This window comes from Haemorhous mexicanus, chromosome 3 (genome assembly GCF_027477595.1).
Source record: "Haemorhous mexicanus isolate bHaeMex1 chromosome 3, bHaeMex1.pri, whole genome shotgun sequence".
Taxonomy (NCBI): domain Eukaryota; kingdom Metazoa; phylum Chordata; class Aves; order Passeriformes; family Fringillidae; genus Haemorhous; species Haemorhous mexicanus.
Window position 1 is genome coordinate 55,755,767 of NC_082343.1, and position 13,923 is coordinate 55,769,689.

A 13,923-nucleotide genomic window follows, 5' to 3' on the forward strand; every position below is an offset into this window, starting at 1 on the left:
TCTGGACAATAACGATTTAAATACTCAGTAATGGCACATTTTAAGGGCTGAGACTCTGCAAACTCAGTTCTCAGGCACTTAGAAAAAAAACTATTTCACAAAACCAGTTTAGATAGACTATAACAACATTTCTGTCTTTGAAAAAAAACTCCCTGCCAAGGCTTTCTCATGTATTAATAAAAGCAGGTTTAAAAAGGTGATGTTTCTCTTTCCATGGCATCTTTACTAAGTAGAAAAGAGCAGCAACAATACACTGACAATTTTTTCTTAAATCTGTTCCCTCCTTTAAAAGCTGTCTACACTAAATAATTATGCTACTTTAAAATAAAAAGGAAAAACCAAAACCAAAATTCTTGCTCCATATATTCCAGCTTTAGGAAGAAATCTAAAACAAAGGAAACACCAAGAGATTCAGATCTGAGACAGATGCAGGAGCTCATAAAGCTGCAGACCAGGCACAACCTGAAAGCATTTCAAAAGTCACTTTGAAAGCATGGCAATGCTCTTCAAAATAGAATTACAAGCTGGAAAGTTGGCTGTTAAAAGTGTCTGGTAAGAGCACAATCCAAAAGAATGGAATTTATTGCAGTGTAGAATTAGGAAATACATATCTCATTCCACTGCTGGCAAGAAGTACCTGCCACTGGCATGTATGGAACCCACTGGAGTTTCCCAGGTCAAGCCAGTGGCATCACACACCCGTCAGCCCTGGCACAGGACTCCTCCAAACACGCAGCCAAACAGCTGAGTTTTGGCAGTCCTGGTACAGGAATGCAACTGTTCTGGGCAGGCCACTTGTCAGAACCTGTGCCTGCACAGCAGCATCAGCCCAGACAGCAGCACCAGCAGAGCTGCCTGGGAGGAAGGAGCAGGAAAGGAAGACACTCAGCAGACACAACTATGTCTGTGGGTCATGCAAACAGAGAGGCCAGAATGTTTTAGTGCCTATGGACCACATTTGGAGGGGTGGTGTGTGTAAATTTCCTTTGTTAAAGATACCAATGCAATTTGAAGTCTCCTGTCCTGTTAAACTCCTTGGTGTTGCACAAAGGACATTATTGAAGAGGGCTTGAGCCAGGTTCATATCCTGTTATTAAAAAGAAGTATTGAGATCTCAAAGTCTCATTGAAATCTCAAATAACTGTCATCAAAACCTAAAACATCTCCTAGAGCATTCAAGTAGTGCTAGGATATGAGTCAGAATCAGAAAGAGTGTGGCTACACAGAGAAAAAAACTTATGTGCTATTTGTTGGATGAAGAGAGTTAAAGAGAAATATTTCTATGAAACACTTTAGCCCTAGTAAAACAAGAGGCATACAATAATTCAACGAAACCAAGCTGCAATAAGATCAATTAAAAGTGACCTGTTCCATGCATAAAATATTTCAGAGTCAAAACACCCCACACCATGAAAAGATATACAACTACATTGTACCATATGGCCTAACCAAGTGTGACTTCCTGCTTGTAAAAGCCGCAATTTCAATTTACCAGCTAGAAGGAACTGACCAAACATACACAGTTCCCTTCATTCAACCCCTCCTTAGGGCTGAACCCCCAGACTTCAGCAAGAATCAGCACAACTCTCAAGCAAATGGACCCCAGAAAGGTCAGTGACTGGAGTAAGAGGGTAGAGAAAGGCACCAAAATTCCAAGTCCAACACTAAGGACAGACACAAGTAATACCTGCAACTTCAAGATAAAAATACAGGAAAAGTTACTGGGAAAAAAAAAAGGCTGAGACTGGGTTATAGATTCTGTTTCTCCCTTGTGATTTTTCAGCCTGACTCTGGAAATAGTCGCTTGCCTGTAGGTACTGCTATAAAATTGTAATCTGAAGTATATTTCTAAGTACTTTAAGAAACATAGGGTCATTGTCATGAGATGACTTTATTTGTGCCATTTGAATTTGGGGGAAAGAGGCGTGAACTTTCCCCAGAAACAGGGAAAAATTATAATCAAACTGAAATTTCATACCAAAACTCCCATAATATACATTACCATATGCATCTTACCTAGAAATAAGTCCAATGTCTGGTATTATATAAGTTTAGACAACTGCCTCCAAATTGTGTTTTCAGTCATCTGCAGACACATTTAAAGAACTCTGTTGTATTTTCAATATCCTTCACCACTAAAATCTTCCTGTTCACATTCTATCCAAGGTACATAGGCATTATGAAAGTCAGACTGTATTCAGAAACAGCATATAGGCCAAGCAGTACAGAGTTAGGAAGAAGTCTGTGGTCAGAGCTACAGTTAAGAGAATCCAAATAGTTAAAACATTAAGCAATGTATTTACCAATTTTCTATTAAGATACATTTCTGGTTGAAAACACAATGAACAAAACATAAAAATTGACATTTTTGGAAAGACCAGTTCCCTGGTTTTCTGTATTATATTGAGAGCAATCTGCTCCTAGTGAGAGATTATGTTTGCATACTTGGATGTGCATATATGAATATATTAATTCACAATCAAAGATTAATGGATTAATGAAACCACCAAGTTTCTACTGGCCAGCTCCATGCTGCTGCAGGCAGTCAAGAAAATAAAAGGGAAGTCTCTAAGTGATTTCTCTGAAGCTTGGCCATTATCTTTTGTGGTTTCTGCCATAGATGACTCATATTTGCATAGAAACTTGCAGCAGTCACTGCAGACATAACCACTACAAAGAATTCATCCCTCACAACCACTACTTGTCTCCGAGCATAGAAAACAAGTCTTGTAATCAACACTCTACACTTACACGAACACATCTTCCCTCTTCTCTGCGCCTAGCTGGCATTTTCACAATAGTGAAAGAATTGCAACACACACTTTTTCCTATCATCTAAAGCAGTGATGTTCAGCCTGAGAAACCATAGCTTGCAAGTTCCCAGTGCCAGCATAACCAAGTAAGACAGGACTTCTGCTCTGGAGACTGCTTCCACAAATGGAAAAGTTTGAACACCACTAAACTACAGAAAACCTCACAAAAGTTTGTGCTAGCTGGATGAATATTCTAGCATAGGAATAGAAATGAGCCATGGTGGAGGGCTCACTGTTTTGGATAGACTGCTTAGAAATACATTCACAGTACTTACACTAGTATTGGTGCTTGATTTCCACACCCCACTCAGTGGCACAGTTGCTCACATAAACACAAAACCAAAGCTAATTGTAAACAGTGAATATACATAGACCACAGAAACAGCTTTCTGTACAAAAGAAGGAAAAGATGCACAGGTAAATAACTGCTACGTCCTGGTTGTGCAAGACTTTACCCTGATTTCACTCCACTGCATCAGAGAACCACACACACACCTGCAACTGAAGCAGCAGAGGAGGAACAGAGCTCCTCCACAGAGTGTACACACACACCTTAACTCTACATAAGTTTGTCTCTAGTAAAGGCTAACTTCCCAGATCTGTGGGTAAAAGTCAGGAAAAACCTCAGACATATTTGCAAAAACACACACAGTATCAGCTTTGAACTTCTGTACTTTCCAGACACCATGGTCATTTAGGATTTAACATAACAGGTGATGTAACATCCTTTATAAAACCAGCTGCAGAATCAAAGAGCTTGGGGAAAAAAAAATCTCTGCAGCCTTTGGCTCTGCCCTTGAGAAAACATATTATTATGCTGAAATTCAATAGCAGAGCACTCCTGTTGACAGCTTTTCACTGAAACTACCTGCCATAATAAAGTTAAATCACCATATTTTCAGCACTATAGCTTTAGTTTAGTTTAGCAACTGCCTTGACAGCAGTCCAGAACTACCTTGTGCAGTTCACTTCATCTGTAAGCCACTGAAACTGTAATGTGTTTAAACTAGGAACAGCATCTCTATCTATATTCCCTGTTGTATTAAGCAAAAATTTCTAAATCAATGACAATTTTTCTTCATCTTTCATGACTCTAGGTTTCTTCCACAGAATATATTGATCTTCTAGTTGAGAGAATTCCTGGAAGAATTGTTTCAGGCTGTCACCCATCCTTCTGGAGATGACTGAAGCTTTAGGATTGCCAGCGGATAGGGGGGAAAAAAAGCCTCCAGCAAAATGTGTCATTCAATTCAAAACAGTGAGTTGTACCCTCCACCCTACAGTGACATCATGAGAGAAGGAAAACAAACTCCTATCCTCAAAAATACTGTTTAACTTACAGTAGAACAGAAAACTGTTCTGTTGATATCACATCACTATGCAGATTAAGAGGTTTAGGGATATGCAACTAGGTTTCCTGCAGTGATTTTTGATTTCTTGATTTTTCCAAAAGTTTTTTAGTTTAGGTTTCCATTACAGGACAAGTGTTCTCATTTTATAAATTGATGACATTCAGGCAATTAGAGATCTTTACAATACTTTTCCACTACTGGAAAGGATGCAAAGGATATCAAGGATGCAAATATTTTTCAGGTATTAAATCTATGTATGCAGTAAGGAAATTATGAAGCATAATCAATTTGTGACTAAAATTGTTATCTTTATAAGATATAAAGAGAGGAAAAAGTATTAAGTCATCCGTTCACAAGACAGCATCAAATTGTTAGCTTACACATTTGAAAGTGTTTATTTTAATGAGGAGTTTGCCAGAGGTTTATAGCCTGTATTGATTCTGTACAAGTGTGTGGTTTTTCAGATTTCTTTTTTTGTAACACCACTTCTAGGACAATTCTCACTCCCTTCTGCCACTTGAACTAGGTTAAATTCAACACTTAAATTTCTTCCAGTACAAAATTATTATAGAAGCAATTAAACTTCACGCAAGTGCAGATGTCATGCCTGTTCAAGGGCAGAGATACTTGGTAATTATGGGGGGAAAAAAAAGAACAATGACTAAAATTTTTTCTCAGGCCTTCATTGTCCATCTATGATTATTCCTCTCTACAGTTCTGTTTACATGAGGGTGCAATTGCAAAACTACATAAACTGTTATACAACTTAAGTGCTCCAGGTATACCAATCTGCTTTTATTTAGTGTAGAGGCACAGTTGCAAAACTCCTTTTCACCACAGGTATGCAATTTTAAAAGAACTTTATTTTAGAAACAGAAAACTAGACAGAGATGCCAAAGCTAACACAATCCTAGGACTAGTATGTCTGAAACCACACATATACAAAGTTTATGTTAACCTCCCACTGTCATGTTCTATGGTTAGTAACCTAAAGGCAAGTCAAACAAAACAGAATTAATGTTGTTTCTGTTACCACCCTGCTGCGAAGCTTCCTCTTCACAATTCTTCTAAATTCACCAGCACAATACCTACTACTGGTTTTCCCTCCTTTTCTGATCCTCTGCTGCATAAACAGAAGTTATCTAAACAGGCTCCACTGGACAAACTAGCTTTTCATACAATACAGGAACCAACCCAGGAAGGAAAAGAGGAATCAAATGAAATAAAACGACAAAGTTATTACCATGGAGTGGGCTGAATGCCAACACAGACATGATCACAGTTATCTCAAGACATGACACAGGACTTCCAAAAGGCATGGCAAACAGGCTTTTAACCCTATACAAATCACTGCTTCAGAATTCCTCAAACACATTTTAAGAGAGACTGGATAAATTCTATAATCATAGAATCACAAAATCATTAAGATTAGAAAAGATGTCTAAGATCATTGAGCCCAACCATTAAACTAGTACCACTGTGTTCATCATCTAAAGCATGTTTCCCAGCTTCTACATCCACACACTTTTGGATCACTTCCGGGCATAGCAGTTCCACTACTTCCCTGGGCAGCCTGTTTCCGTATACCAGACCATCCTTTCCACAAAGAAATTTTATCTAATGTCCAATCTAAACCTCCCCTGGTGCAAGTTGAGGCTATGTCCTCTTGTCTTGTCACTTGTTACCAGGGAGAAGAGGCCAACCCTCACCTGGCTACACCCTCCTTTCAGGCAGTTGTAAAGAGTGATAGGTGCCTTTCAGGCAGTGTAAAGGTTCAGGTTCCCTGAACCTCCTTTTCTCCAGGCTGAACAACCCCAGCTCCCTCACCTGCTCCCCACAGGACTTGTGCTTCAGATCCTTCACTGGTCCATTGTTCTTCTCTGGACACATTCCTATTTTGAGATGGACCAGGATGCTACTGGCCTCTTTGTTCACCTGGGCACACTGCTGGATCATGTTCAGATGGATGCTGAGCAGCACCCCCAGGTCCTCTTCGGCTGGGCAACTTTCCAGCCACTAAATCATTTCCGGCATAGCAATTCAAACAGGGGATGGCAACACTGGGGGAGAAAAAACTACTCTATGTTGATAATTCCTTTAATTAGTGAGATTTCAAGTCGTTCCAACCACTGCTTATACAGGTGGCTCAGGGCTGGCTAGGTGAATACTGGACTCTCCCTTTTATTCATGCACACTTGCTTTAGGAAGTGGAGCTGCTTTAGATTTTTATCAGAATAACAAAATACAGACCAGACCCCATTAATAGTAATATAGAGTTTTAATGTCAACAGGTTTTAGGGTTTCAGGGAAAGTGAGTAAAGTTCTGCTCAGTACTAACTGACTTTTCACTGCCATTTCACTGAAAACTGCCACAAAAACCCCTCTCTAGAAAAATGTAACACATTTATGTCCACCATTACCAAAGAATTTCACAAGAAACAGAACCCCCAAAATATTGCACAATATGAAACTCTAAGAAAATATAATAAACAAAACAAACAAAAATCCCTACAGCGTGGCAATAAAACCTTTTCCTTTTCCATGACTGGTCAAAATTTTCCCACTATCAGAACTATTCTTGAGAAATCAGCTGCCCCTTGATGACTTTTCTGGCTCTCATCATTTTATTCTGCATGTCCTGCCAGTGTACACTGTAGAAGATTCAGCTCAGTGGACCCAGATCCTGAAATGACATTTTGACTGACATTGTACAAATCACAATGTACACACAGATCTTACTACAACAGTTTGAGCTTCTTGAACACAGACTCCTACAACGCTGTGGACAGCAGTATGATTGCAGGCACAGGTATTTCACAGAACACAATTAAAGAACACAGCACAAGCATGTGTTCTCCTACATTGCTTTTTGCCCTTTGCATTCTCAGTCACCTCATTTTTCTGTGTCTGCCTCAACATTAGCGACATCAGCATTGCATTAATTCAGGTCTAACAAGTACCAAAAGCACAAGGCGAGACAACCCTGAGAAGGTTTACGAGACTCCTCCAGTAAGAGCCAGACACTCAAGTAACCAAATACCGTTCAAGCCACAGGGGCAACACAGCAAGAAGCCAGGAGTTTTTTATGGGAGACAAATCTCAAATTAGTCGTCCCAAAACATTTCTGTTGTGAGCTGGCTATCTTCACTGCTGGTTAGCACCTGATGTAGCTGACTAGAAACTTCCTCAAGAGGCAGCGGACCTGATTTCTTTACCTGGGCCCTCCTCTGCAGCCAAGGCTGTAGAGGATATACTAGAGGTGCCCTGTGCCGAGACCCCATCGCAGCCGGGTGGCCTCTCTTCTTCTAACCCGGCTGCTGGTGAGGAGGCTAAAGATACCTAGAGCAGAGACGGAACACGGACCGGGAGATGCTGGGCAACCCTCCATGCACGGCACGTACCGGGGGTCACCCAAATGCGCCAGCAAGTGGCCAAGCCTGGACGGCCGTGCTGAAGGCCGGGGTGTAAGTGAGGCGAGACGCTCTCCGCAGCCAGCATCCCACTGGAGGTGGCTCTGTGCGCTCCCCTTCCTCTCTCTATACAACGGAAGAAAGCGCCCCAATGCTCCTGGGCATCGCCTGCTGCCGTCGCACCCCACTGTCCCCTCACAGGCAGAGGTGAGCACCCAGGGACACACCAGCTCCGTGCTCCCACGGACACCCACGGCCGCCCCCGCAGGCACTTACTGAGCGCCGCCACGGTGCCGGCCTCCAGCAACAGGCAGTCCTGGCGGCTGCGCGCCTCCAGCAGGGCGCTCGGCCCCGGCTCCTGCTTCCAGAGCAGCCGCAGCCCTTTGCTCAGAGCCATGGGAGCCGCCGGCCGCAGGGCAGAGAGCGCAGGGGTCCCGCCGGAGAGGGCGGCGAAGGAGCCGCACGGCGCTGCGCTCAGGGGCCGCCGGCAGCCCCTCGGGAGCCTCTCCGGGCGACCGTCCCCGGTCCTGGCCGCTTCTCCGGGGAGGCGGGCCAGGAAGGGCGGCCGTGCTCCCCTGCAGTTCGCCGGCCACCTCAGCAGGCCTCCGAGTGCCTCCGCGGCGGGGGCGCCCAGCGCAGGGCGAAGGAAGCGGAGCGGCCCCCGCGGGCGGACCCGCCGCTGCGGCCGCCTCCTCGGGGAGCCCCGGCTGCGGCCGGCAGGGCGGGAGCGACCTTCCCCTTTGCTCTCCGCCTCTCTCTTCCTACCCACGGTAAACTTTCCAGAGTTAACTTTGTCCCTCTGACTGCGCGGCTCCGGCTCCTCCTCCTCCGGCACAGGTAGGAGCCGCCGGCGGGGCGCTGCCCCCCGCCCTGCCCGCGGGTGAGGGGAGGAGCGGCGGCCGCGCTGTGGGCCCCGGCCCGGCCCGGCCCGGCGCTTCCCAGCCCAGCTGTGCCCGGCCCTGCTCGCCCCGGCCCGGCTGTGCCGCTCCCCACCCCCGCGGGTGGCGAAGGTCGCCGTCGAGCCGCCGGGAGCGCGGCCGGCCCATCAGCGCCCTGAGGCGCCAGAGCTCTTCCCTCGGCCGGCGCGGCTGCCCGGGGAGAAGCCGCGCTCCTTCCCGCTTCCTGCGGGAGCGGCCGCTCAGGATCCCGGCGCCGCTCCTCGCTGGCAGGGAACTCCCCTCGGGGCTGCTTTCCCACTGCGCGCTGTCCCGCGGTATCAGAGTTTCGGGCAAAGGCACAGTGCACGTATTGCAGAGTTCCCACCACAATTCCCTGGTGAGTCTGTGCAGGGTGAGTGCTGGCTGAGTTCCCCGAGAACGAGTGGATTGAGGAGGCAGGCACAGGTACGCCAGTGTGTTCGCATCAGAGAAAAACTCGCTGTAACCTCTAGCAGAACGTGTAGTCCTATTCATACACGGGTAAACCACGCAGAATTCTATTTATTTAACATCACGAATTATAACTTAAATTATGGTGTAGAGAAAAACTGCAGACTGTTTTTCTATCACACACAGCTGGTTTATTTATTTTATAACCAGCAGTACTTACGAAAGGAGATTGATTTTATGTTTGTTTATAGTGCCTCTTCAAAAAAGCATTTTGAAAGGGTCTGGTATGGAAAATGGGATTGGTGTTTGCATGGGGCTTCCCCCCCGCCCCCATCCTAAACTTTGGTTATAGTATGTAGGATGAGATTAAAAGTACTGGGTAAAGCAAAATAAATGACCCAGAAACTGTCAAAATTAGGTGAGCAGGATGAAAAAAGCAAGACAGCACATAGCTTAAAGTTTGGGAGTTTTCGAAGATGTAAGAACATAGATTAACCATGCTCAATTTTAAACAGAAAAGGGATTCCTTTCTAACTGCTACCCAATGTGAATGGCAGACCAAAAATCAGTTAATGTCTTTGACATTTTTCACTCTTTCCCTAGAGAAAAGTGCTCATTTGAGATTAAATACTTAAAGTATCGCTTAATCAGTGCTGCCCAAGAGAGTTGTATCATATTACACATTACTTTAAAAAGTTGCCCTGGATCATACAGTTATGTGTTTAAAAATAGCAGAAAAAAAACCCACTCTTTTTTTTGTTGGTTTTTGGGTTTTTTTTTTTGTTGTGTGTGTGTGTGTCTTTGAGGAGTTATTTTTCACAGTCCCCTTTAAACTCCATCGTGAGAACAAACTCTCACTGGGAGGACACAGGTATGTCCCTCTCTTGCCTGTGTTTCAACTCCTTAGTAATTTTTGTCGTTAGTTCTTTTCACTGCAATTTCCAAGAACACACAATTTGGGATTGTTAATAAAAAGGTTACTGTCGGATTTGTTGGGTAAAATACTGAAGAAAGGATTGGTGCACCTAGGATAGTACATTTTAGCACCTCAAATCATTATGATGAGATAAGGGTGTGAGAGAAAAACTCAGATGAAGGTGGCAAACTGGAGATCTTTAACAGTGTGTATAACAAAACACTGCTTCATAGGTGGCTCTCTGATTGAGTCTGTTCTAAGCTCTTACAAACAGATCTCTTCAGTGTGTTCCAGTTGCAGTACATCCACTCAAAAAGCAGTAAGTCAGTTCATTAGGCTTTGTGTTAGAAACACAAGCCTGAGGAAGTAACAATCAGAAAATGGTGAAGAGTAGCCGTAAATAAAACCATTCATTTTACAAACCTCCTTCTCAAAGAATGACATCTAAATTTAGGGCTCATATAGGAACCTTCTTCAATATATTGGGGATGTGTGCAGAAGTGTTCTTTTGATAAGATCTTTTGATCTAACCAGACTGTGTTTCAATGCATGGAAGTCCGTTTTTAAGAGAAAGTGTTGAGATTGACAGAACATCTTTTAGCAGACATTTGGAGTTGAGCTGTCTTGCTCTACACCTTATGTATGTGAGTATCATGGAAGCATTAATTCCTGCTGTCATTTGAGGAGTCCCTCAGGTGAACTCATTCCTTCTTGCACAGCACTTGTTTTCACCCAGGCCATACACTCTCATTACGTCCTCAGCAATTTTTCATTTCATCCTCCTTTCTCTGTGGAGTTTTCCTTCCTTTTAATCTCTTGCCTTGACAATTTCATCATCCTTGCTTCTTTGCCCCTCTTCACCCATCTTTGGTTCTTTATCACTCTACCTTTGAGCAGTCACAGATATTTTGCATTGCTTTCTGAATGTTCCCACAGCTAAAAAGTGGGAGGTGATCTGCTGCTTCCCCTGCAGCCTTCAGCTGGGAGAAGCAACAGGTCGGTGGGCTCTCTCTGCTATTTAGCATGCATAGAATAGTGGGACTGTTTTTGAGGGTAGAATATCTCTTGTCTGCAGCTGTGTCCCTTTGCTTACCTTTTCTCTTTCCAACTCTTTTTCCAGCTCCTGTCTTCATAGGCGCCAGGAGATCCTTTTCCCTCTGTATCAGAAGTGGAGGGATCCTTAAGGTCTGATGATGTTTGCTGACTGTGGAACTATGTGAAATGCACTTCAAACAAAATTGCAGCAGTGGTATGTTAGGGGCAGCCTCCATGGTAGGAGGACACAGCCTTCAGCTACTAAATCAAGTTCAGTTCTTGTTAACTCACCTGTGGTATAAACTGTGTTGAAGACAATGCATATTTTTAAGTATTCAGCTCTTACCTCAGCAGTAGAAAGTAGAAATCACCTCAGTGTAATTTCTCACCTCAGTGTAATTTCTGAACACTTCTGTCTCTTGCAAAGTCACTCAATTTGGTTTGAATTTCCAATCCCTTCTCCTCCCCAGCTCCTTGTTTACCTTGGAAGCATTGCTATGCATCATAATCACTCCTGCTCCTAGGTCCTTCTGGTAATGGATGTTTCCAGGGTCTGGATAACAGCCTCCCTGAAAAAGAGCATGCTGCTCTTAGCAGGTGGCATTGTTTGTTTGTCTGAAGACCATCTGAAGAGGAACAACCGGGATGTTGCAAGACAGAGTTCAGAAGAACTGGATAGAGTAAGGAGTATTTGGCTTAGCTGTCTGCTGTCTGTCTGGAATAGCTGTGTGAGCCCCATATCCTGGACTTCGGGTATAGGATTGGTGTCCCTGTAGTATTACTTGTCTGTCTTTATCTACTGTTGAGTGAACTTTGCAGTCTGGGGCTCTACAAAAAGCTTTGGTGATACACTGTAGAAACAAACAAAAGATACTTTTCTTTGTCCAATATTATGATACTGAAATAGCTTTTTTGGTCACTTTTTGAAGCTCTGAAATTAAATATATGACGGCATTTCCTCAGGATTTTTGGCCACTTGCACATAGCCTCAGTGGTCACAAATTCCTCAGGAAATGTGTGTGCTTACAAGGTCATTGAAAACAGTTTGGGTTTTGCCTTTTATGACAAACTTTTGACTTCAGCAAGTAAAGAAATAGGGGAAATATCTCAGCATATTTTTTTTCTGCACATGGCATTCAAAACAAGTAACTGCTGCTAATATGCAAAAACTTCCACTATGTTTCCACATTTTCTAGCTAACATTAGAATGAATTTTATTTACAGCTGAATTTGACACAGAGGAACATTTATAACTTCTAGGCTAAAGTGCTCAAAATGTTGCTCTGAAAGTAACTGTGGGGTTTTAATGTCAACTCTTAACACTGTTGGTGAGAGAAGAGCTTTCTGTTCTAGTTGGTTGCACTTCTCTTGGCCTGGTAAAGAACTTTGTGTGCAAAAGGCATCTGGTACTTTGTTACAGAGACAATCCAATATAGATTGAGCTAGGTCACTCTTACTCACTAAAATGAACTGCATTTCCTCAAAAATAACTGAAGAGCATGAGAAACATGAGTGATAAATTAATATGCTTTGTTTAGATTTTGACAAAGAACATTTGACCTTGCCATGAGTGTAAGAGGAGAGATTCAGGGACATTTTCTTTGCTTCAGTTAGTGACAGTATTTTCAAATTTCTGCTCCTGTTTACAACCTTTCCTGACAAGCTTCCCTTATTCCTTGCGATTTCGGTCTGTGATCCTTATAATAGGAAAAAGAAACTTTTAATGCTAATTAGTCGGTATTGTATTACTCTTTAACCAATTATTTGGAAGGGGAGGGTCGGTGGGTGGGTTCAGACCTGAGCTTCTGGTTCAGCAGGAGCTAAACATATGCCTGACTTTAAGCATATCAGTAGCATAAATCTCGTAGCTCCTTGCTTGGGTGAATAAACTTTCTTCTCAAGTGAATAAACAGTGCAGGTCTGGCTGCTCAAGGTGGTTGGACTGGAAGCAAACTAGCTTTAGGCTCAGACTGAGTCAGGGTCTGTCTGGCTGCAGGCTGTAGCTCCAGATTGGCTGAAGATTGGGCTGTGAATTCAAGCTCTTGATGATGTAGCAGAAGTGGTTGAGAGATGCTATGGTGGAGTGCTAACAGTTTTAGAAATGCTGCTAATGAAAAACCACGTTGCTGGGAGGTCATTGGAATTTCTCACCTCCTCTTCCACCTATACTTTAACTCTGTGTGTGCTAAGTGAAAGAAGGCTCTCTGGAGAGGCAGATCCACTGCATTCACAGTCACTGGCCTTTTCTTACTAAGAGACTATTTTCAGTAACAGCAGCTGTTTTAAAGCTTAACATTCTTCATCCCAAAACTATGTGCAGAAGAGCAACATTAGTCAGATGACGTTTATTTAGGCAGTAATAGTGACCAGACAACCAGATAAAATTTTTATTCTTTCTTCCAGACTGACATGCTTATGATTAGTTGTAGGTATCCTTTTCTTATGTTCATAGGACTAGGAAGCCACAGAGTTTTCCACTGCTTCTTGCCTCATTTTTTGGAACTCCTGACAGGAAAAACAAAATGCTTAATAAAATAGAAAATGTGAATTTAGAGTGGACTGCTTAATATCTGCACAGGAAGAGCTGCAGCAAGTATGTTGGCAGTTTTTCCTCAATGAGCACATGCCTCATCATCAAAAATTGTGCACACTTCTCTTGCTTATCAGCAGTGAAAGTAGAGTTTACTGGTTACCTCATACCAAGGGATATAGATTTGATGAGGCAAAAGAAATGCCTTCCTTTTGTCCATAAATCAGCTGTGAAGAATACTCCAGGAAGAAGCAATCCCACATTGCCAGTTGTGGCATTTCAGCAGTATATAGTTGCCATCATTGTCACAGATGGTGTGACAGTGGACTACTGGAAGAGACTGCCTGCAATAAAGTGATTCCTGTCTTCATTCTTAAATAATTTCACCATTCTGTTGATATCCATATCTGTAAGAAGGAAAAGCAGAGTTTTCATGGTTGTTCAGAACCCCTTCAATTTCATTGTTGTTGAGATGTAACTAGACAGAGAGAAACAGTTGAATACAAGAATGGACAATGCAAGAACACAACAGAAAGCTG

General features: G+C 43.1%; 1 protein-coding gene across 1 annotated transcript in view; it reads right to left on the minus strand.

Annotated features, from left to right (window-relative positions):
• The window catches only part of SYNJ2 (synaptojanin 2), a 66,002-nt gene extending 57,883 nt beyond the window's left edge, over positions 1-8,119 (minus strand). Inside the window, exon 1 of the mRNA XM_059841909.1 lies at positions 7,852-8,119. Within this exon, the coding sequence (XP_059697892.1) occupies positions 7,852-7,972 (121 nt within the window). The 5' untranslated portion in view covers positions 7,973-8,119. The remainder of the gene's footprint in view (positions 1-7,851) is intronic.
• Between the last annotated feature and the right edge of the window lie 5,804 nt (positions 8,120-13,923).